The 26,190-nt window shown below is 38.6% G+C and overlaps 1 protein-coding gene across 1 annotated transcript; it reads right to left on the reverse strand.

Annotated features, from left to right (window-relative positions):
* Positions 1-4,419: 4,419 nt before the first annotated feature.
* On the reverse strand, positions 4,420-6,690 carry s100b (S100 calcium binding protein, beta (neural)). The gene is made up of 3 exons (XM_085348062.1): positions 6,646-6,690; positions 5,624-5,780; positions 4,420-5,415 (listed from the first exon to the last, which is right to left on the reverse strand). The coding sequence occupies exons 2-3, from the start codon at positions 5,759-5,761 to the stop codon at positions 5,269-5,271; spliced, it is 285 nt and encodes a 94-aa protein (XP_085204188.1). The 5' UTR covers positions 5,762-5,780; positions 6,646-6,690; the 3' UTR covers positions 4,420-5,268.
* Between the last annotated feature and the right edge of the window lie 19,500 nt (positions 6,691-26,190).

Genomic DNA, 26,190 nt, shown 5'->3' on the forward strand with positions numbered 1-26,190 from the left:
GTCCTGTGCTGAATAATCCTTACCTTCAGCCTGGTTATTAATGTGAACCATCTTCTTTTAGACAAATAAAGATGGTTTCTTAACAAGAAAATGGTGTTAGTTTTTTGCCTTCCTGTTTTACTTTGAAAGTTAGTCTTGCTTTGGTTTGACTTCCTGCTTTTGTTCTTTTCCCTCCTTTGTGTATGTCAGATTGTTTTGTTGCCTTCCTGTGTTCTTTACTTGTGGTCTTGTTTTGTACTTTTGGAGTTTGTCTTTCTTGGTTGCCTTCAGTTCTTATACTAAACTATATATCTAGCACTTTTTTGTTATATGTTTCATTACATTTTTCTTTTGTGGAGTTTGCATGTTTTCCCTGTGCCTGCATGGATTTCTTCCAATAGTCCAAATACATGCATATTGAATTAATTATGGATTCAGTGCAGGAATTGATGGTTGTCTCCATCTGCACTGTAATAGACTTGCACAGCACACTTTCATCCTGCTGTGTCACATAATGCCACCAATGCTATTCAAGGTGTATGACTATCCCTGTCAGTATTGACCATCAAAAAATGTTTGTTAGGAGGTTGAAGGAGTGGTGGAGTTAAGAGGCATTTCAGCCGTTAGTACCTCTGACTTTCATTTATGTTCACTTGTTGGTTAGGTTTAGACACTAAAAAGTACTTGGTTAGGTCTGTTTGGTATTAAAACACACCATTAGACCATTAATCTTTGACAGAAATCTTGCCATCTTGCTAATGCCACAACCCAACATCAAAAATGAGACCTAATAGTGGCTGTTATGCTACAGTTACACTTGGGAAAACAGTTGCTGGGATAGCATGACCAATATTATTACTGAACACAATGAATTTGGGAACTTGTTGCCTTTGAAGTGGTTGCTTTAAAGACAACCACTCACAGTTAGTTGCCATCTTCAAAGAGACTTGGGTTTGCTGTGATGAAACGGCAATAACATGAAGTCAGTCTGTTGTCAGTTTGTAATTGAATGGGGTCAAGTTGCCAATCGGTTTGTGGCAATGCAGCGATTGACTGTGATAAACTCTGTCGCTGTCTGCATATACAGAAATTATCTACTCACATCTACAGTCCAGCCACAACCTAAAAAATCCGAAACAGAAATTCTTGCATAGTTTCTCAGGACAGTTATTTAACTGCAACATGACATAGGCATTCACAATTCTAATTTTTTTTATTCGAATATACCCAGAATACAACCAGTTGGCAACCAAATCCCCTGTTGCACCGTGTTTTTCTTGGTACCAAGGATGTTGCTATCCGATTTTTACTCTAGTAATAACAAACAGCTTCCGTCGATGATAAAGGGAATGATTAGTTTGATGTATTTTTCTTTTAAGCTCACACTTGTGATGAATGAGTTTTGATGGCTGTTCTTGAAGGAGCACGTACAGATCACCAGAATTTCTTGGACTGTTATAACTGTGAACTGCTGATCAAAAGAGGTTGTGGACTTCACCTGACTCTCCTTCATATTTGTATCTTATTTTATTATTTGAAGTATTTCCATTAAACTTTAAGAAATGTTGGACTTGTTTAGCAATCCATTCATGTTCTGATGACCTGTCATGTACCTCATCATCATCCCAAAATCAGCATGAATAGACTCCATCACCTAAGAGACCGTAAATAGATGAGCCATTAAGAAAATGAATGGATGCTTTAAAAAACTGTCATAAAGATGAAACATGCTGATTAAGGTGCACTCTAAAGAGAAATATCCACTGATGCCACTTAATTTTTATGACTCACACTGAGTCATATTTGTGCTGCAAATGTGAAGTTACAGGAATAAAATACTAAACATTTCTGTGCCTCAGAAAAGACTAACCACTGGACCATTTAGTGTATTTATTTAAATTTCACTGTGTTTTAGTTCAGTATTGGTCTCAATAAGTCTTAAAAAAGCTTCTCACATTTCCTTAAAAAAACATCTTCTAAAAAAATGTGCTAAAAGGACAAACTGAACTTCAGTTTTTCCTGAATAGCCTCTTTGCTAAACAGGAAAGACCTGCAGGCCAGTGACATTCGAAACACTAAAAGAGCACTGTTAAACTAAACGGCTACAAGTATTTCGTTGTCAGGGCTCTCCGAATACTTTTTTGTTATTGTCACCGTGCTCACTTTGGCATAACACAAATATATTAGGAGTAAAACCACAGAGAAAAACAACATATGAACTTTTAATGGTTGAGCAACTCTGCAGAACTGCTATGTAAATATTACTGCAGTGCGTCTCTGAATTCTTCTGACAGCCACCCAAGACAAGAATAAACAGCCTTCTTTGTCCCCTCGCTACAGAAATATTGACTGACTAAGTCACAAACTGACCATTTAATTAAATTCGTATCACCAACGTCCAAACAACCCAACATTCAACATGTCATGATGCACATCCGACAAACTCTTCTGTTGCACTGTTTAACTGATCATTTCTACATCTATAATGATTTAGATTTGCTTCTCATGCTGAATACATGTAAACCTACAAAGAGCTAAAGCAACTACAAGCTAACATTTAAAGTCAGTTAAAAGTCATTTTAATTACTTGCCTACCAGCAACTATTTTAAGATACGTATTAGTCATTTTAACCATTTTGACCTCGATGTAATTTTTACCAAAACATCAAATAAACGTAGATGTAAATAACACATAAAACATGTACAATCTACAGTTTTATTAAACACTCTGACTTCAAACTATTGAAAGAGGTTTCCAATGTGACGTCTAAATGAAAACTCACAAGCCATTTTTGAATGTCTTTATGAGCCAATTAAAAGTTGAATTTTAAAATCTGATAGCCGTTTAGACCTTTAAGAGGGATAGACTGTTTGAATTTCATTATCTTAATAGCCATTTTTCAGATTTAGAGATTTTGAGAGCAAATGAAAAAAAGAATAATTAGACAGAAAACTACCAGCATTTTTTTTTCTAACAAGAAAAAACAAGTCGACAATATCAGGGGTTAAGCAAAGCAGCAGCTACAGTGGGACAAAGCACCAAAAAATAAGTAAAATAAAATCTTTGCATTGCCAATCAAATAAGATTTAAAGCTCCTACTGTCTTTGTGAATATGTTTGATGGTATACGCAGTTTCATAAATGAAATCGTTTTAAGAATATGCTTAATGTTGATTCGCATTTAAGCAACTTTCTCAAGATTTAGTGGCCATTGATGACTTTTGACCTAATAAACTCATTAAAGTGTCTCCAAAAGATGACTATAGCAACTTTACACAAACCTAAAATTTACTTTTAAAATTTGATATTCATTTTTTAATTCATTTTAACTTGCCAGCCACTTTATCAGTTTAGTGGCTTTGTCGAATTTTAAAAATGTAAGGAATGATTCAGAAGACAAATATCAAAAGAACTAGACGATAAAATCCTTTTTAGGCGCTTTTCAACACCTGTGAAGTCTCTAAGTAATTTGAGTTTAACAACGGAGGAGCTAGAACACTTTAAACTCTCTAGCCAAACTGAACCTTTTACAAGCCAATGAAATATTTTTTTTGTGTGCCTAAATTGCTGCATTCAGTATTTGCTATTTTATATTTATCTCCAAATCACTATGTTGTGAATTTTAACAAGTCCACAAACCAAATTCAAACTATGATAGTATGTAAGATTAAAAACAAACCAATAGTGTTATTCAGATTCTTGATTGATTCCTAAAGCTATGAAACTTTTTCAGTTTCAGCGCTTTATTCAATTTTCAGGAATGGATTGAGCTCGGCAAACAAATCCCAAACCCATCTGCTGTTTAAGTGCTTTTAAAATGAAGTCCAACTTACCAGGTACTTTTCCCCCAACTGCTATACAGTTAAAGTTAACAAACGAGGTGTTAGAATAGCTCATACTCACAAGCCATTTTTAAAACTTTTACTAGCTAACTTTTCTCCCCCTCATGCCTCACTTCCCTCTTTTAAAGTTTCACTATCTGCAATATTTCCCCCCTTTACACAATTATTTGGCTCCTAAAATAGCTGAGTTATCTAACTTTAAGTCAACTTTCTCAACTTACTGACTATCCAGAATCTCACATGCAAAATCTTAAATGACTGTTAGTCTCTTAGTAACTGACTAGCCCACAATGCAAACTGCAAATATTTTCAAAATGTGATATTCAGATAGATTTTTTAAACCATGGATGCATTCTTGTGGCTGCTAGACTGAACTAACTTATTAGCTACTTTCTTAGTTTAGTATTAAAGATTTTTAAGATTCATCACTGTCTGAACAAACCTATTCACTAGCTATTCAGGAGCTTTTAATATAAAGCTCAGCTTACAACATATATTTCCAAACTATGATACTGTGAAGTACTGAGCTGCAAGCCACTATCAAAACAAAGCCCTTCAGGCAGTTTGTAGTTTGAAAAACATTCTTTTAAAAGCCGTATTGAAGAACTTTGTGTTTGTCATCATTTGTCTGACATACTACTTATACTACGACTAAAGCAACCAAATACTGTTACTTATTTAATGCCCCTAATGATCAATTTAACAAAGGACCCACAAGTCATTTTGAAACTTTTACTAGCCAGTTAGTTAATTTATTATATGACATCAAACCTTAACGTTGCTTTCAATATTTGATAGTCAATATTTCATTTAGTCAAATAACTGCCTAAAGGGGGCTCTTTAGTTAGTTATTTGACTCCTAAAGCGGTTAACTTGATATGGTCATTCAGGGTTTTACATGCAAAGTCCCAAACTGACGGTTTGTGGCTGTAAGATTGATTTAGCAGTCCATGATGTAGTATATAAACAACTTTTATAATTTCACTGCTAGAACAGCAGCCAAATGTAGCAGCCATTCTCCAAAACCTGTAACATATACAAAGCCTTTACTTATACAAAGTGATGGGAAATGATAAAGAGTACGGGAATAAAGGTGTAACATGTATTGATTGATAAATGGTTGGCTTTGGTGGCCAAACATATAGTGAAACACTTTTAAGATTTGTTCTGCTTGAGCTACTTTAGTTCCTCCTTTTGTACCAATCTTTGCCGCCATTTTGAAGACTTTACATGCCATCTAGAAATGAAAACACAAACGAGGCTGATTTCAGACACTAGACTGGAGCTTTTTACCAGCCACCAGCCACGTAATGGTGGCTGGTGGCTGGATTGTGTTTCCTCCACCCTGCGCTGCTGTGAGGGCATCGACAGTTTGTGCGTTGCTAGGCTTCTGCTTCTTTATAATGTACTGTGGCTCCCCTTTGTCTTCCCGCCCGCTGCCACCTCCTTATTCGTGCTCGTCCTTGAAAAACTCGTGGCAACAGACGGTAACTACGGAGATGAATGTCATGAACTCCTGAAAGTTGCACTCGGCGTCGCCGTCGGTGTCCAGGCTGTCCATCAGGCTGTCCAGCGCAGCCTGGTCATTCACATGCTGCAGGGAGGGAGGACGGGTTCAGCTCGGGACAACAAAACTCCAAACTGGTGCTTAACAGTTTATGTCATATGCTTTTAAATCTCAATTATATATATATATATATATATATATATATATATATATATATATATATATATATATATATATATATATATATATATATATATATATATATATATATATTATTACAAATTTCTCATCTCACCGCCATCAGATCTGGGAGCTCGTCATGAAGCAGGTCCTTCAGCTCGCTCTTCTTCAGTTTATGTTTGTCTCCTTCTCTCTCCGAATACTTCTGAAACACAGCGAGGATGGTGGCCATCGAGGTCTCCAGGTCAGTCATCGTCACCTGTCTGTTAAACCTTGAAAAGTAAAGTAAATAAAAGCGTTAATCTTAAGACCATTTTGGGAGATTCAAAGAAAGTTAAATCACTTTTATATATTTTTTTGAAATTATATATATTTTTAAATATATATAATATATAAATATGAAGTCGCTGAATTATTTTCTTATATATTATATAAATTATATTCTGATGAACTTAAAAGTATTGATTTATGATTCCTGAAAAAAACACAAGTAAAAGTACTTAAATAACACTAATCCACATAATACCAAGGGTTGTTCTTTTTAGCATTTCTAGAATTTGGGAGTGGACCACATTTATTAACATGTGGAAAGTACAAGGATTGGCTCTGTATGACTTTATTTGACATCTTTTTTTTCTGACCATTTGGCAAAGAAAGGTGGCCATTATGCTTGAGTAAATGGACCACAGTTAAAGCCTGTGCAGGTCCTCAGTTGTGCAGGTTCATGGTAGCTTAAGTGCTTGAAATGAAGGCAGATGAACTTCATTTTAGGATTGTGGAGGGGTGAAATGTCTTGACGAATCAAAAAGAAGTCAACTTGCCTTCATTTTAAGCACTTAACCGCAGTTAACAAAACTTTTTTTACTCACGTGCTGATGATTTTCCTTTGCAGATATAAAAAAATCGGACTCCATAATTAACAGAGAGACTTAAATTAATTCGTTTTACCAGCATTACAGAGCAAAAAATGCCCCGCTTTAGCCTTAAATGCCGGGCAGTATTGATACGGTAACGAATCCTTCTTAATTTTAGATTTTCTTTTTGTGTTTAACAAGTCCTTGAAAAAAGTCATGAAACTTACTAGAAATAGCTTTTGTCTCTTTGCTGCGACATAAAATACAAAAAACAAAGACTTACTGTTGTGCGAGTGCAGGCAGAAGTCCAGAGAGCAGAGGCTGAGGATGGGCTGCAGTCTTTATACTGGACCAGTATGTGGGTGGGGGTGTGAGGAGGTGCAGGTCTGAGGTCAGTTAACCTGTCATTCAAAGTGCTGACCAATCCCAAGTGTCCACCTCTCCTCACTCCACTGCAGCCCTGCAGGAACCAGCACTGACTCTGCAAACTTTAAAATAAGAGAGCAGATTAATTTCGTGGCCTATTTTCATGACTTCTGATGTCGTCACTCAGTAATCTCCACACTGCCCTTCTGTATGTCCTCCTTGTCTGAAGTCTTCCTCTTTTTTTCATACTTTACCTTCAACTTCCTTTGTCCAGTACATCCATCCCTCCTCTAACATGTCCAAACCATCGCAGCCTTGCCTCTCTAACTTTGTGTCCAAACTGCTCCACCTGAGCTGTCCCTCTGATGTACTCATTTCTAATCTTGTCCATCCTGGTCACTTCCAATTAAATATTAACATTTCCTGTTTTTTTTCCAGTGCCACTATCTCATAGCCATGCATCTTAGCTGGTCTCACTACCATCTTGTAAACTTTGCCTTTCACTCTCGCTGCAAACCTTCTGTCTCAAATCATCGCTGACGCCTGTCGCCACCCACTCTAACCTGCCCGCACTCTCTTCTGCACTGTCTGTTGTTTTGGATGGTTGAGGTATTTAAACTCATCCATGTGCACTACCTCTGCTCCTTTCGGCTTTCCCTTTACATGATTAAACTTTTTATTGATCTTCTCTTCAGAGCATACCTCCACCTGTCCAAGATCACTTCGACCTGCTTCGACCCTTTGACTACAGATTACAGTGTCATCTGTAAACATCAATGCATATTTATAAAGTATTCCCACCTGATTAAAGATGCCAAATGTATTGCCTTTTCCCTGTGACCTTGGCATTATCCCAGGACTATAGTGTGGTGTTAATAACACCGACGTCATAGGTTCAACTCCTATGCTGGCTATAAAATGGATAGTTGCAAAGCCTGTGTCATATTTAATGCAACAGGCATTATACTTAGGTTTTGCATATTCATTGTCAGATATCATGATGCATTCTCAATCATCCAGGTAACTAAATCCCAAAAAGTTGTTTCTGTTCATCTGGACGTAGCCTTTTCATCCAAGTGACGTCTTTAGTTGACTAAAGAAGTCAAATGGCGAAGGAACGTTTCTCCCACAGAAAATGCTACATCCAGATGAACAGAATCAACATTTTGGGATTGTCAGATAATGATTTCACCACCAGCACAGATGTGGTGGAGAGTTTCAGTGACTCTAATTAGCTGACATGAAGACTGGCTGACAGCTAGCAGCTACACCCACTGTTATGGCTCAACAGTCAACTTTAAGCCTTGACAGAATTCAAATGAATAAGTAATAAGAATTAATTCACCTCTCATAAACTTGTCATGAAACTCAGTCACTGAATATTGTTTGGTGGAGAATAAAACTGCTTCAAGGTTTGTACACGGCAGCCGGTTAACTCCAAGGTCCAAACCTCATACTGGCTAATAATAATGGATTGCATTTATATAGTGCTTTTCGAGAACCTCAAAGCGCTGTACAATTCCACTATTCATTCACTCTCACACACTGGTGGAGGCAGCTACAGTTGTGGCCACAGCTGCCCAGGGGCAGACTGACAGAAGCGAGGCTGCCATATCGCACCATCGGCCCCTCTGGCCATCACCAGTAGGACACAATGACCGAGACTGTCCAAGCTGGGACTCGAACCGGCAACCTCCTGATTACAAGACGAACTTCCAACTCTTGAGCCACGATCGCCCTAGTGAGAAGGAAGAACATGTGGTATTGTGCGGTTAAGTGTACATCCAAGAAGTTTGTGCATCAGTTTTGAGTGAAAGCAGCCCATCGCTTAGCACTAATTTGTTAATTACTTAACAAGCTACACTTGCTAGAGTTAGCTGATAATGTAGCACTCTATCTTCTAAACATGGCAACTCTGGCTCCAAACAAAACAGCATGGCGGTGGCTAGCCTCAACTGTTGAACCCTGAAAATGCCAGAAACCAGCAGATGACATCTCTGTGACCTGGTCCAGTCCTGGCGTTTATATGTGGTTAAATGATTAAACACACAAAAATTTATTTGAGTTATTAATATGCCATGTTGGTTAAACCGAGGAGCGTAAAACTGAAATTTATTTACCAAACACCTCAGGACTAATTAAGATTAACTGAGATAAACAGACAAAGTGCCAAACCTCTCCCTCTGTGGCCCTCTCTCTGTTCATAATGGCTCGTATAGCATCCATCTATGTTCTTCTTTCTGCCTCTTTTCGCTGTGTTTGGGCATCTGCTGGGTGACAAAGGCCTGTTTCACAGGAAGCGGCTGGCTGTGCATGTTAATGAAGACGCTCTTTTCACTGCTTAAGTTGGCCAGACGTGTGCCCTCTGCAGCCCAATGAGGGCTCACAAACAGCACATCTGCTCCAGCCAAATAAGCTGAAGTTGACGCTGAAGTCTCGGTGCCAACATTTTACCCCTAAATGCTATAAACAAACATTTCAGGGGTGTACAGAAAACAAATAATTAGTCAGCATCTACACTTTCAGTGCATTGATTTTGGATGTTCAGCCAGGTGGGACTTTGCCTGGTAATAAATAAGGTTTAATACCACAGCTTAGAGTATCTCCATGTGGCCTAATGGACAGGGCGTTTGACTTCAGCTCAAAAGTCTGATGGTTTATGTCCCTTAGTGATTCTGTTCACACAGGCATACGGATCAGTTTGTCTCTAAGCAGAGGCTGCTGGGGTTGGGAAGCCGTTAGCTATATTCAAGGTTGAGATTTCTGTTTTCTTTACAAGTAAAATAACCAAAAACTAATCTGCTTTTTAATGATGACTTCAGTTCAAGTGGGGACAAACGCTAGACAAACCCACCACTTTCCAGGTGGTTCAGCTAAAACAAAAAACAAAAAAAACCAAAACCTCGCATACAGTGTGTTTTTGAAGGGGAAACTGTCTATGCTGAGCAAGGAATGGCAGATTGATTTTGGATGTTGTCAGGTAGGACTATGCCCCATTATAAATAAGGTGCAGCTGAACTGTATGAGCATATGGCTTAATGGAGAAGGTGTCTGGCGAGGGGACTTTACAGTCAACCATGACGCCCTTTGTGGTGCTCAAGTGTTTCAAAATGACCTGGTGATTCTGGCATCTTCCATATTTGGTCAAATTAACATATGGCATCGAACCTGAACATTTAACAGTGTTTCCTGAAAACCCTCTCCTGTCTGATCATTTCCTGATAACATTTACTTTTACAATAATTGATTACACAGCGGTGAAGAGTAGACTTTATCAAAGTAGATGTCTTTCTGAAAGCACTGTAACTAAGTTTAAGAATATAATCCACCCACTGTTATCATCTTCAATGCCCTGTACCAACACAGAGCAGAGTAGCTATCTGAACGCTACCCCAACAGAGGTCGATTATCTTGTTAATAATTTCACCTCCTCACTACGTACGACTCTGGATACTGTAGCTCCTGTGAAAACTAAGGCCTCAAATCAGAAGTACCTGACTCCGTGGTATAATTCTGAAACACGTACCCTAAAGCAGATGACTCGTAATCTGGAGAGGAAATGGCGTGTCACAAATCTAGAGGATCATCATTTAGCCTGGAGAAATAGTTTGCTGCTTTATAAGAAAGCCCTCCGCAAAGCCAGAACATCTTACTATTCATCACTGATTGAAGAAAATAAGAACAACGCTAGGTTTCTCTTCAGCACTGTAGCCAGGCTGACAAAAAGTCAGAGCTCTTTTGAGCCAACCATCCCTTTAACGTTAACTAGTAATGACTTCATGAACTTCTTCACAAATAAAATTTTTATCATTAGAGAAAAAATTACCAATAATCATCCCACAGATGTAATATTATCTACAGCTACTCTTAGTACCATTGATATTAAGTTAGACTCTTTTTCTCCAATTGATCTTTCTGAGTTAACTTCAATAATTACTTCCTCCAAACCATCAACGTGTCTTTTAGACCCCATTCCTACAAAACTGCTCAAAGAAGTCCTGCCATTAATTAATTCTTCGATCTTAAATATGATCAACCTATCTCTAATAATCGGCTATGTACCACAGGCCTTCAAGCTGGCTGTAGTTAAACCTTTACTCAAAAAGCCATCTCTAGACCCAGCAGTCTTAGCTAATTATAGGCCAATCTCCAACCTTCCTTTCATATCAAAAATCCTTGAAAGAGTAGTTGTCAAACAGCTAACAGATCATCTGCAGAGGAATGGTTTATTTGAAGAGTTTCAGTCAGGTTTCAGAGCTCAGCACAGCACAGAAACAGCTTTAGTGAAGGTTACAAATGATCTTCTTATGGCCTCTGACAGTGGACTCATCTCTGTGCTTGTCCTGCTAGACCTCAGTGCAGCGTTCGATACTGTTGATCATAATATCCTATTAGAGCGATTAGAACATGCTGTAGGTATTACAGGTACTGCACTGCAGTGGTTTGTATCATATCTATCTAATAGACTCCAATTCGTGCATGTAAATGGAGAGTCCTCTTCACACACTGAGGTTAATTATGGAGTTCCACAGGGTTCAGTGCTAGGACCAATTCTGTTTACATTATACATGCTTCCCTTAGGCAGCATCATTAGAAGACATAGCATACATTTTCACTGCTATGCAGATGACACCCAGCTCTATCTGTCCATGAAGCCAGATAACACACACCAATTAGTTAAACTGCAGGAATGTCTTAAAGACATAAAGACCTGGATGGCCGCTAACTTTCTGCTTCTTAATTCAGATAAAACTGAGGTTATTGTACTCGGCCCTGAAAATCTTAGAAATATGGTATCTAATCAGATTCTTACTCTGGATGGCATTACCTTGGCCTCCAGTAACGCTGTGAGGAACCTTGGAGTCATTTTTGACCAGGACATGTCCTTCAACGCACATATTAAACAAATATGTAAGACTGCTTTCTTCCATTTGCGCAACATCTCTAAAATTAGAAATATCCTGTCTCAGAGTGACGCTGAAAAACTAGTTCATGCATTTATTACTTCCAGGCTGGACTACTGTAATTCATTATTATCAGGATGTCCAAAAAACTCACTGAAAAGCCTTCAGCTAATCCAAAATGCTGCAGCAAGAGTACTGACAGGGACCAGAAAGAGAGAGCATATTTCTCCTGTTTTGGCTTCCCTTCATTGGCTTCCTGTTAAATCCAGAATTGAATTCAAAATCCTGCTCCTCACATACAAGGTCTTAAATAATCAGGCCCCATCTTATCTTAATGACCTTGTAGTACCATATCACCCTATTAGAGCGCTCCGCTCTCGCTCTGCAGGCCTACTTGTTGTTCCTAGAGTATTTAAAAGTAGAATGGGAGGGAGAGCCTTCAGTTTTCAGGCCCCTCTTCTGTGGAACCAGCTTCCAGTTTGGATTCGGGAGACAGACACTATCTCTACTTTTAAGATTAGGCTTAAAACTTTCCTTTTTTCTAAAGCATATAGTTAGGGCTGGACCAGGTGACCCTGAATCCTCCCTTTGTTATGCTGCAATAGATGTAGGCTGCCGGGGGATTCCCATGATGCATTGAGTTTTTCCTTTCCAGTCACCTTTCTCACTCACTATGTATTAATAGACCTCTCTGCATTGAATCATATCTGTTATTAACCTCTGTCTCTCTTCCACAGCATGTCTTTATCCTGTCTTCCTTCTCTCACCCCAACCGGTCGCAGCAGATGGCCGCCCCTCCCTGAGCCTGGTTCTGCCGGAGGTTTCTTCCTGTTAAAAGGGAGTTTTTCCTTCCCACTGTCGCCAAAGTGCTTGCTCATAGGGGGTCATATGATTGTTGGGTTTTTCTCTGTATCTATGAAGCGCCTTGAGGCGACTTTTGTTGTGATTTGGCGCTATATAAATAAAATTGAATTGAATTGAATTGAAATTAGAAAAAAATCTGTTTTTCTCACTGCATGTTTGGGCTGCATAATTCAGAAGGTTAGAGCCTGGTGCTACTAATGCCAATGTAATGGGCATGGGCCACATACTGGCCACTTATGATTAAGGCTGTCAGAGATAACATAATTGCCTTAATGATATCATAGTTATCTTATCAAGTCTTATTTTATTAGTCTTATTAGTTTGACTACCTTACCACTCCTGCTCAGTTTGCAGCCCCAACATCTTCTCCTCTCCAGAGCATAACTTGACCTCCACCGTTCGATTAAGGTTTACAAATAAAACAACACAAATCTAAATAGTTCTCGAGTAATGCCCATTGGTTTTGAGATTGACTTGGATCTCTCGGCAGATTCTTTATTTGCATGCAACCAAACATGACCGGTCAGTATCAGCAATCACTAGCACTTTGGCTTTTGATTCCTAAGCAGAAACCAGAAAGCTTACAGTAGCAGCAACTTTGTCCAGAGCCTACATATGACAATAAAGTTAGCATTTGAATCTTGACTCTTGCATATTTTTTCATTGCAGTTGTAGAAAACTAGTCAAATGTACTCTTTCAGTGATGAGGATGTGCACATCCTGGACATGGCTGAATGCTGGTTTGAGTGGGGATTTAAGGAAAAAGGGTATGTCTTTCACCATCTTACAATGCTGTGAGTGCTATGGAACGCCAGGACTGCCATAATGAATTAATTAAATACACCATGAATTAATTAAATACACCATGTGGCAATAATTAATTAAAATTGGAATTAATTAATTAAATAAATAGTTCTGACACATGTAATTAATTAATTATTGACACATTTAATTAATTATTTATGTATTTCACATTTTAATTAATTATTGACACATGTAATTAATTATTTATTGACACATTTAATTAATTATTTAATGATATATTTATTTATTTCATTTTGGCAGTCCTGGCGCCTGGCTCTCATCATGAAATAATTTTATCTGTCAGCCTCACCCATCAGTAGTGCACCGAGGGGGGTTATGTTAACCGGTTTGTTTACATATTCCACTCTCCGTGTTCCACATGTTGCATTCGCAGATTCTCATTATGGCAGTCCTGGCGTTCCATAGAGTGCAGCCACTCTTTGTGAATGCTACTTATAACCATTGACCAATGGTAGTGCCATTTTGCATTTTAAGGATAATGAAACTGAAGTCACAGCCCATTGTCTGTCAGTGGTACTAGTTTTGGCCATTATGCCAATGTACTGTTTATAAGGTTAAGGAAACCTGCAGTCAGCTAAGACTGAAGAAGTTATTTGCATCAGTGACGAAACATTGTGTTTACATGAACTGCATCAGCTTTCTGGGATTTCCTTACCAGGATGACTGAGAATGCATGAAGACTTTTTTGTTATTTAATTGGCTTGAAAGGCACCAGTAGCTTAAGTATACAGTGCACAGGTTCAGGGCTACTTGTAGCTGTCTCTGTGTGTGGCCACGTGGCCCAAGGCGTCTGACTTCGGCTCAGAAGATTAAGGGTTCGAGTCCTTCCATGGTTGCATTAGTTGCTTTCCTTTAACATAAAGATGTTCAGCTTGGTTAGGCTCATGGCATTTACAATGATTACTTTGTAGTGAGGGCACGTATCTGATCACCTGCAATTGAAAACAGCATCCTTTTTCCCCTTGGGCTTTGCTGTCATGGTAGTGTGTCCATTGGGGGTCACCGTTGTAGTTACACTCCACTGGTGCCCACTAAATTTTTGTGACAATTCCTCCCTGAGGAGCTGCTGTCTTGCCTGCTGTTATGTCCTTATGTTTGTCTTGTTATTGGTGGGTCTGCTGCTTCTTTGCTCTCCTGATGGTACTTGACCACCGCTGCATGGTTCTTCTGCTTTTTTCCGCTGACTGACTGCTCCGTATCCAATATTCCTCTGCCCATGTCCAAACAATGCCAACTTCAGCACCCAAACTTTTGAACAATCTGCTTCAGCCTATCAGGATGGCTGAATCAATAGTTTGTTTGAAACAACTTGTTTGTGTATGCAAGCTTTTCATTAAAATTCATCCCAGAAATGTTGGGTTAGATGTAAAACCATATGTTTGACTGTGCTGTAACATGTATACTTATCTAATATACTCTTACTTAATATTTTTTTAAATGTGTTTTTTTTTCTTTTTTTTCTTTTTATGGCAAACAGGTATCCTTTCAGGTATAAGCTCAGTTAGCTTAATCTTTCTGTGGTTGTTCATTTTTAGACATTTATCTTTGTTATTCTATGTTTTATTTTACTTTGTTTTTATTTATTCTGTAACCTCATTGTTGATGAACTCGGCCTTGACATGTTGTGTGGGAGTAGCGGTGAACAACTTGCCCTTTTTCTGGGATTAATAAACAACAACAACAACAACAAACTTTATTTATATAGCACATTTAAAAACCAGTGGTATACCAAAGTGCTTAACATAGGAGAGGGTCAGATAAGTAAAAGAGAAAGATGAAGGCCATGGCAAAGTATCAAACATGCTAGCAGGTTAATGGCATTAAAAACACAGAAACAACAGAAATACATATAAAAGCATAATAGAACATTATGTGTAAAAGACAAAAGAGTCAAGAAAAATTTAAAAATAATTAAAAGAGGTTAAGAATAGAACAAAAGTAGAAACAAGCATTAAACTAACTAACTAACAAGCATTAACTGGTAGAGAAGAGTAGAGTTAAGACCAAAGTAAACGGAGTTGCAATAATCCAACCTAGATGTCACGAAGGTGTGGATAAGCTTTTCCAGGTCCCTGTGCGGGAAATAATGTCTGGCCTTGCAAATAAGACGCAATTGATCAAAGCAAGATTTGACAACAGTAGACACTGGTTTGTCGAATTTAAAAGAGCTGTCCAGTAACACACCCAGGTCACTAACAGTGTCGGTAAGGAAACTGGCAAAGGAACCAAAGGCGTCACGGAGTTGGCCACGAGGGATATTACAGTCAAACACAAAGATTTCAGATTTCCTGTCATTTAAGATAAGAGAGTTACCTGAGACCTCACGCATACACTCACAAAAACATTGCAAAGACACAATAAAGCTTATCTAAATCTGGATTTTTTCTGTGTGTCACTAGGCCAGTTAGCTCAGGTGGTTAGAGCATGGTGCTAAAAGACCAAGGTCATGGGATCAACTCCCATACTGGCAATAAGGTAGTTGGGTTAACACTAACTTAATTGCCTTAAGTTAAAATTAACTTATGACGGTGTCTGCAACCCACTTGCTTAACTGTAACGTTACTTATCATGTAGAGAAATACAATGCTTGAGCATTGTATTTCTCTACATGATAAGTTTTGACTCTTTCCTTCGAAGTAATTGGCTGTGCGCTCTGCAGGTTTTCAGGTCAGTTAGGTCAGATGGTTAGTAAATGGTGTCCAAAAGACTAAGTTCATGGGTTCACCTCAAATACTGGCAATAACTTAACTGCCTTAGTGATAAAGCAGTTAAGTTAGCATGGAATTAACCATATTGATGATGGCTTAAGTTAGCTGTACCTGTTGTGCTCACTCTGCTTTTCCCTGCCATGTCTTCCGAACACTGTGAAGAATTTCTGATCTTTTCCATCTCTTCAACTCCGTCACCTTCAGCTCTTCCTCTTGTCTCTTCTACAAGTTGTTTTAGATAGTTGATGCAAGGTATTTAAATTGATCTACTTTACTATTAAGGAAAATAGGGAGGCAGTCAAGAACAAGTGCAGCTGGAAGGACGTCGAGCTGAGCATCAGGCTGAAGCAATTGCTGGTTTCTAAATTGACCCATATAAATTTCTACAAGGACAAACATGATTTCTCAGATTTTTTTGGTAACTCAGACTACCTAAGTTACCAAAAAACCGGCTGTGAGTCACTTATCAGGCTAACACAATATTGCGAACTTACCTTGCTTGCTAGTGCTTGGAGGTTCTCTTCAATAAATTGAGTTTCTCTCTGACTCCTCTCCTCCTGCTGCAACTGAACCATTTGAATGACAATCCAGTTCTTTTCCTCATTAATAAAATTGTTGTCAAATTCCCTTATCCTATACCTACATGTCTTCATATCACGATCATTTCTTTTACCACAAAGTGAGAAGCGTTTGTGTTCGAGACTACTCAGTGTGAAGTGCTTAGTGTAATGCTGGAAAACATTATATATTTTAATACCATCACATGGTGTCTCATCCAGTTCATCCAGATCTCATTTCCACAACAGATCTTGTTGGTATCTTCCTTCTCGACACTTTTAAGGCTGTCATACATCAATACAGTGCTTTTCCTCTCCACTCGCACCGCTGTTTTGGCTATATACCCTGTATATAACCATTTTACATTGTCTAATATTATACTGTTATCTTATTTTGCAAAATCAGCTGCTGTGATTGTGCTCAAAGGTACATTGGGAAACCCTGGGTTAACTTATTGATTTGATAACCACCTTCATGTGACCACCTGTCCTGATTGCCAATGTCAGGGTAAGGGAATCTGAAGCTGCATATAAAAACTCGTTTAAAAATATTTTTAGTAAAGTTTTAGATTCTTAAAGTTATTTCAGCCTCATATTCATTCAAGTATTCACATTTTCTCCAAGATCCAGCTGTGACAGACATTTTTCAGATTTACAACGCAGTCAATAATCGATTATTGGTCAGTGTTCTGTGTCAAAAGCTAATTCTTATTAAAATGGTGATTGTTTCAATAACATACAGTAAATGTTTGCAGTGCAGGGAAAACTGTCCACAGAGTTGCAGTGTTAGAAATATAAACACTATCATTTTTATTCTAAGCAGATAAGAAACTACTTGTCATTAATTTAATGCTAACTTAACTACCTTACAGCTAAGGTAGTGAAGTTGTTGCCAGTATGGGGGTTGACCACGTGACCTTGGCATCATCAGTACCATGCTCTAACCGTGTGCGCTAACTGGCCCACAGAAGCACATGCACTGAGGTAGATTAATTTTCCCACCATTGCACTTGTGACTGCAAGTTACCCGTGGTCTCCCAATCTAGCTATGACTGTGTTCAGATCACAGAGGTGGTGCTGATGGTGTCTGAGCAGTTACAAATATGAACATGTGTGTTTGCAGCATAAAACTATAATATTAGAAATACACAAAGAGGTTACACATAGTACTCTATGAGAGCAAAAGGTTCAACAGCAAACCATAGTCTTGAGTAGGTTAGGTCTGCAGCACACATTACTATGGCGATTATACTGGATGAAGGTAACCAACCTTTTAGTACTGAAAACCTTGCCTTGTGGTGCATATTCCTGCTGCAACATATTTTTATAGTAATTAGTTAAAAGATCAGTTCAGTCATCTAGACTAGAAATCTAAAACCTCTAAATGACTCCAAGTTGTCTAGGCGTCTGCGTTTGGATCTGGTAGTTGAGGGTTTAAGTCCCATCACGTGCAACTAGTCTTGGCCTCCAGGTTAAACTGTGGGATTGCTTCTTGAGCAGAGATTACTTTTTTCAAGTAACGAGTAAAGTAAGGGATTACTATTGCAAAAACGGTAATTAGATTACCGTTACTTTCCCGTAGGAACGCTGCGTTACTGCGTTACTAAAACCGTGATTTTTTTGCGAGAGTGTCTCATGACAGTGACGTAAGCGAGTGCGCCGTTCGTGACAACAGCTGTGTGCAGATCAACAATGGATAATATATAGAGTGCGGGAGAGAGTATGAGCGTGCAGCATTTAAAGCGTGGAAGTACTGACCTTACTTTAAGTTTGATTCCATAAAAAGTGACAAAAACATTAGCGTCTGTTGTGCGTGGGAAGAAAACTTCTTTTTACAGCGAAAAAAACCCCTAAACTTCCAAGCAAGCACCGAGTGTGCTACCACGTAATGGGAAACTCACAGAGAAACTCGCGGATTCTTTCACTGACCGCTGCGGCACACCTGCACCAGGGTAAACCTCCGCCTACCCCACTCCTGCTTTACAGGTGAAAATAGAGCAACAGGACCGCTGAGTCTTTGACTTTATTTTCTGCTGTGTTTTACTTGCATCTATTTGAAAGACTGAGTGTAAACACAAAAAATATTTAATTTTATGTGCGGGAATGTGTAGAAAATAGGTTTAAATGTTAAACTAATTTATTCAAGTCAGAGAATATTGCATATAAAATTTAATTAAATTTTTGCTTGATGCATAAAGTTAAAACATTAAAACTAATAAAACAAGTTTTAAAAAGAGACTTTTCCATTTGATTACATTTTGTATGATGGATTATGTAGAAAAAGTAGAATTGGGCTGAAAGATCTATCGCTTTATCACCTATTCAGGTTGTAAATTGTGTTTATAAAAAGTAACTAAGTAACTAAGTAATTAATTACTTTTGAAAATAAGTAATCAGTAAAGTAACGGGATTACTTTTTTAGAGAAGTAATCAGTAATTAGTTACTGATTACTTTTTTCAAGTAACTTGACCAACACTGCTCTTGAGAGAAGCTGTTTGCTAAAAACATCTCTTTTGCTCAGCAATATTGTTACGGCCCTAGCAGGGCCTCTTTTTGAAGTTGCCCTTGTGGGGGTAAATGGTAAATGGCCTGTATTTGTATAGTGCCTTTCTAGTCCCTAAGGACCCCAAAGCGCTTTACACATCTGACCACCACGATTACAAGGCGAACTCCCAACTCTTGAGCCATAATTGCCCACAGATCGGGGTGTGGTCTCTCTCCGCCTCCTCTTCTCTTGCTCCACCCCTCTGTCTCTGGTCGTGTCCAAATTCATGGGCTGCATCCTCCTGAGGACCCGGCCTTCGTGGTCTACGTGGGCCGGGTCCTCAGAAGGTCGGGTAGGCCGGAAGTAAACGGCCGTGAAATTGGACGGTCTAGCCTTCTGATTAGCGTCACCGCTGTCTCGGTGGAGTTTAATGAACTCAGCCGTCTGCTCCTTGCTATCTAAAATATAACAGGACACTGGCGTTTAAGTCCCATCACGTGCAACTAGTCTTGGCCTCCAGGTTAAACTGTGGGATTGCTTCTTGAGCAGAGATGGGCAGTAATACTGTAATCCGATTACTTTTTTCAAGTAACGAGTAATTCTCGACCGTCTCATACTTCTGTTTAATCAGTTTTCTGTTTGACATTTAGTCAGCTGTGTAAAAACCAAGAAGGAACCCACCTGGGGAATTAATAAAGTTTTATTTTATCTAATCTAATCTAATAATTTTAATCTCAGCCAAACCGATTTACTCACAAACAAACAAAACACTGAAAAAAGCCCAACAATAACATTTTTAGGTTGTCTAAGTGACTTATATATTACGTTTAACCCGAGCAGCGAAACTCCGCGGTGATCTGAAAATGATGTGCCGGGAGTTGTGCCGTTCTCGGCCGCATCAGTAACCCTCGAGCTCCCGGCTAGCTATCGAGCTGGTGGGTAGCAGACGTCTCCGAAAACGTCGACGCACTTTTGCAAATATGTGATATCTTGATAAACCGAGCAGATATTTGATGTTTACACAGCTACTTTCTCGCCTGAAAATATGTTAAAAGTTTATTTTGTGACGCAGAAAGATTAGGATGAGTAATTTTAAAACTTAGTAGCGGTCGCCATTGTTGGAAACTGGAGTTTGGCTGGGCCGCGCTATGAATTCTGGGATATGGTGGGCCACGAAGGACACACCCGACCCATCCTTCAAATTCGGGGAAAAGGAGGACGCATTTGTCAGCTGCATTCGGAGGAGTCTACGAATTTGGACAGCCTTCGGTGCGTCGCTGTGACGTAATCGGTCTACAAATGCGGCCTCAGGAGGATGCAGCCCATGAATTTGGACACGACCTCTCTCTCACTCTTCTCTCTCCCCAGGACACAGCTGCTGTTCATTGGCCTCATTTACCACCTGGGCCCAGTCAGCAGTCACCTCTCTGAGGTCATATAAGCTGGGGATGAACTGGAGGTGGGAGGGTGGTTTTCTCTGGTGTCTACAGATTGTGTCCTAGGTGTCGGAAGAGATCCTATGGTGTGTAGTTGTGGAAGCAGTGGGGAGTATAGCCCAGTAAGAGCCCCCGGAAGTGCCTCTTCATGGTGTGGAGTTTTTTTGTTAGGTTGTTGGGTTCTTTGTTGTTGTGACCTTTTTTCTTTTTTTTGTAGCGTTGTTGGTAAAACGGCGTTGCTAGCTCTTTACGTTAAGATTTTCTATAATAAAAACTATTTTATTTACTAAAAACCTCTGTCTGTTTTCCTTTCATTCTGGACCTATTTGTCACCAGTCCCCACACACACCCCTCGACCTTCATCGTTGGGACGTAACAAATATATAAATCTTCTGTTAATAATTGTGTTCTTGAACATTACTTGATTTCTTGCATGCAACCAACAGTGATTGGTCCATAGCACTCAGACTACAAGTGAAAACCACAAAGCTTATGGTACCAACGGGCTTGTCCCATATCTTCATATCAAGGTCATAATTTCATTATATTCCAGCAATGATCTCTGCAAAAATGGCTTAGCTGCATCCAACCAAGCATGATTAGTTGGATAGCACTTGGATAGCAAGCTTAAAACAGAAAGCTTATAGTGTCAACAAAACTTGCACCACACCTACACATCTTTATATGAAGATATGTCAGAAGTGCAAAACAGTCCAGAACATTAGATGTGTAACTGATAGTAGTTTGTGTTCTGCCATTTAGGCCAACAGCTCCAAACAATGGGTAACCATTTCTAAGGTTACGCTCCTACAATGACCTCCCAGCAACAACAGATTGTTGGCGCTACAAGGAACCAAAGGTCAGGCAAACCAGACAGATTACAACACCTAACTATGAAAGCTTCTCATACCTGTAAAGCAAAGCAGGGTTTCATCTTATCCTGTCCAGGTCAATTCAAGGTCAACCAAGGTTTTGAGTACTATCAAGATGTGTTCCTTCTTACTGGGGTATATTGCTATGGTAACGTGTGCTATAGAGCTAACCTGCCGCAGGTCAGGTAATGTTCTAGATTAACTCTCATTTAGTTATATTTTAAGTTTTGAAGCTTTTCTCCTGAAGACCTCACCAATGGCCAAAAGTAATAGATAAGAAATTAAATTACTATCTACTACAGAAATGTATGTTTTTGACAGTTGCTTGACAAAAGGATAGTTTTGACTGTTGGTATTTTGTTTTAGCCAGGATTAAATTAAAATAAAAATCTCTTGTTTCTGGTTATGTGGATTAAAGTGTGAAATAACCTTTTTAATATCTCACTTTTGGTTCAAAGCCAGCAGCAGTTCTTCAAAGATGTATTTGATCCCTAAACAGGTAGTTTACCTGCATTAAATCAAAACTTGCACAGTGATTTTGGTGGTTAATGCTGGAAAAAGTTACATTTTTACCTGGATCCATGAGGCCAGTTAGCTCCGATGGCTCTAAAAATAAGCAGACTGGTAAACTATCCACAAAATGATTGCATAGATAATTAAATAATAAGTGCTAGTATTTAACTAACTAACATCTTGTAGTTTCTGCTTGTGTGGGCTACACTGCCTAAGTACAAACATTGTTTTGTGCCCCCTGTAAGTCAGTCAAGCACTTCTGCATTCAATACAGTTTTCAAGTACGGACTTCCATGTAGCTGATGTAGCAACAACTACACATGCACCACAGGTGGAGGGTCTCCAGCTGTCCATTTCTGTGGCTGCAGCCATGTGTAATGGGGGCTTTTGTCTGTTAAACCAAAGTTAGAATCCTTCTACATTAGAGCACATGGTCAATCACATCTGGAGCTCTTGCTTTAGAGTCAGGATTAACTATTAAAGGGTGGTCCTTGAATTCAAACCAAAAAATTGCTCCTACAAGAATATTTCCTCAATTTAAAGAAAACAAGATTCAGAAATTGTAAAGGAAAGCAACAAAATAAAAGATGTAACATCCTTCAGTTCACACTTTTAATGGATTGTTTGAATAGTCCTGTGAGATTACGGCGTAGTATTCAAGGTCACTGGATGGAGTAGGCCGAGTCACATTTTTCTCCGTTTAGCTGTAAAACAAACCTTCACACAGGCGTTTGTAATCACCATGAAAAAACAGGTGTGATTTGTGCAGATGATATTATGAGGCAGTCATCTCTACAATGTGCTGAATTCCCCAGATGACTTCCTCCAGCGCCCGATCTGACCTCTGACCTCCCTTCACTCTTTGTGTTTCCAGTAATGGAGAACAGAGCCGTTTATTACATGATAAACCGTGTCTTTGTTTGATGATAAATACACTCCTCACGCGGACGTCGACAGACTGTTTCATTGTTCGCTTCAAACACTGAAACTCTGTGCAAAGAAGCTAGCCGAGAATCGGCCAAACATGCTGGAAACCGGACTCACAGGGTCTGGCGAGGGAGCACCATCAATCATGTCTCTCTCTGTCTTCATTTTTTTTTAAATCTGTCTGCCTTTTGCTGTCAGAGTGAGACGTCCTCCTGAGACATACCAAGTCATAATGTTGAGCAATCTGTGGTTTTGACTCATACTTTAGATCAAGAAAATCAAAATGCTAGCCTGTTTTCATCCCATATTTTTTTGGATATTTTTCTGAAATACTTGGGCTCAGTTATTTCAGGGAGTAGAAGGTTACATCTATGCAGATTCACAGTACTCGAAGTCAAAGTAGGTTCATTAGCTTGGAAAGAAAGCGACTGGCCTTCTTTAAATTTGCTGATGAAGTTTCACGTCTCATCCAAGAAGCTTCTTCATAGCGTGTCCCAGTAGTCGTGCACCAACAACAGCCAACTTCTCAAGCCTTGTCTGGTGTTTTTGGTTAGTCCAAAGGTGCTAGTAAGTAAACTAATATATAAGGTGTCTGACTTTGGGGTTGTCCCGTGGTGGCTGTGCATCATTCAGATGCTAAGTCTGTCTTTGTGTTTGAGGAGAAGCAGCTGAGCATGAGTGTGGTTCACTTGCTGAACAATGATTACCTTTCCAGTCATGTCTTGGGAACAACTACTGAGCAAGATCAGCTATTGTTCACTCTTCTAGCTTTACATACAATATCATTAATAATCCACAAGAAGGTGGAACTCGACAAGTCAACTGTATCATGTAGAAACTGTATCAATAATCAATAATCCTCTCTATTAGTAATAGGCTACTAACAGAATCATAGTTTTTCAAGCCACAGTGTTGATGTCATTGCTTTTATTTACAACCCTTGTGTAAATTAAAAAAAAAATTGAATGAAAAAATATTTAGATCTCACAAATTCATATTTTATTCACAAGAAAATCTGAAAACTACCATTTTTAAACTGAGACAATGTGCTGTTTTAAAACTAATATTAGCTCATATTAAATGTAATGACAGGTCATGTGTAGCATCCCCTCTTCTTTTAACAACAGTCTGTAAAAGCAGTCTGGGACGAATGTTGTTAATACTTACCTTGACTTGTATGGAGTTAAATGAGGGCCAAACAAAGGTTTTGTAAATTAGATATAAAAAATATATAATTCAACACTAATAAAATAAAATTTTATTATTAAACTTTGGAAAAAAATTTAATTTCCTTCCTCTTGTCTTCTCCATGTCCTCCTTCATTACATTCATGAATCTTCCTCTTTTCCTTCTGCCTGGCAGCTCCATCTTTAACATCCTTTAAACTCCTTGCAAATAGTTTGTCTCTTGTCTACTCGTCCCTGCCTCTGCTAAATCATTTTACAACTTTATATATGCAGTATATGTAATTTAAGTATTATAAAAACTACTAATCAGTTTTATGACCTTAAATCTACAACATCACAGTGAGGCATGGGGAGACCAAGTTAGATGTCCATGTAGGTTCTCATATACGGATCCTCGCCCACTAGAGTTAAAGCAAAGAATTAGCCTTTATTCAGTCATATGCGTGTCCATATAATCCATCATTTGGTAGTTTTATATGTTTTATTCTACATTGATTTATGATCTAAGACATTAAATCCAGGAAGGAAGGTGTTAAACGTCCTCAGCGTGTCCCTGTGATGATTTACACATGTGCACGACCAGGTGAAAGTATGTCAGATACTGTAATGCATTCTTCGGCTGCTGACACTGTTTTTATCCCAGTGTCTGGTCTATAGAATGAGAGCAAACCCTCAGCAGATCAGCCTCTTTCTCTCTGTCTCTCTCCAGTGTTTAGTAGCATTTTTCCTCCCAGGAGACGGTGTTGTGTAAAAAGCTGAGGAGTCTATGGTCAGCACCTCCCATTGGGCTTCATCAGGCCGCTGAGTCACAGCCTGGCAGCCAACCAGAACGTGGGATTAACACACAATTAAGCTAAAGGTTTAAGTTTTTCCCTGAAGGATATCAGTTATTTGTAGTTTTTAAATTAGTTTTTACTTTCTGGGATCTGATATGTTTACAGCAGACAGCCTCTGACATCTGAGCTCAAACGCCTGATTATAATGCTCCGTAAATGACATCTTTTACTCTAGTACAAACTTAAAGTAAAGGCTGTAATTCCTAGTTGTCACCTCTGGAGGGCAGTGTGAGCCACAAACATCAGTTTCTTTGACGAGCAATCCAAGCAGCAGGCAGTCAGCTCTCAGTCTGTCAGCTGCATGTAGTTTTCCCCACACTTTAGATGACTTTATGTTGAAAGTTTTTCCTAAAAATAAATAAATGAGTAAATAAGTAAGGAAGTTAAAAAAAAAAACCCTAATGTTTTCACTTCACTTTTTCCACAGTAAACTCTGCACTATGTGGCTTTTTTGCATCAGTTCAGCGATGTTTCCTGACAATTTACAGTTTTTTAAAAGCAGTTTTACTTTTTATTTTCTTCTGTGTTTTGTGGTTGTTTGTGGCTACGTCTCTTTTTTCCATTTTAAATTCATTTCAGATTGTTTTGTGTCTTTATGTTTTTATATTATTCCTGTAAAGCACTTTGTAACAGATTCCTGTCTTAAAACGTGCTTTTTAATAAATGTTACTTTTACTTAGTTACTCTTTCTTGGGTTTGTTTTTTGTGCCCCTGGTATTCTTTTATTTTATTTTTGTTTGTCGGGACTCAGCATCTTTTCTCCATCTCCATGTGACTGTTTTACGTCTTTTTTATGTTCATTAAAAGTTTTATTTTAGAATATATGGCTGTTGTTTTGCACTTTTTGTGGTCATTTTGTGTCTTTGGGATTGATTGTGTCTCCTTTTGGCAATTGTTTTCTATTTCTCTGGGTTGACTGTTTCATTCTTTGTGATTATTTGATAACTTGCTGTAATAATTTTCTACCATTAAGGGTCTTTCAGCGGTTGTTTTGCAGCTTTTTGTGGCTAGTTTTATTTTTGTCTCAGTCTTTTTGTGTGGATTTTTTTGTAACTGTGGTGTAACATTTTTTTACAGTTGCTTCTTGTGGTATGTTTTTATGTTACCTTTTGATATCTTTGCAGACTGTGAATCTTTTCCATCTTTTTGATGTAATTCTGGTTTCTTTTTCTTTCATTTTAGCATCAGTCTGATCCTTTGAAGTGATTTTGTATCTGTTCTTTCACATTGTAAATCTTTGCCATCATTTTTGGGGGGTTTTCTTGAGATTTTTTTTTAGCTTTTTGTGGCTTTTGTGATGGATTTGTTTTTCTCTTTGTGGTGTGTTTGCATAATTTTTTGATAATT

This window comes from Diplotaxodon limnothrissa, linkage group LG23 (assembly GCF_057381915.1).
Source record: "Diplotaxodon limnothrissa isolate DT_005_m linkage group LG23, D_limnothrissa_male_GT1.1, whole genome shotgun sequence".
Lineage (NCBI taxonomy): Eukaryota > Metazoa > Chordata > Actinopteri > Cichliformes > Cichlidae > Diplotaxodon > Diplotaxodon limnothrissa.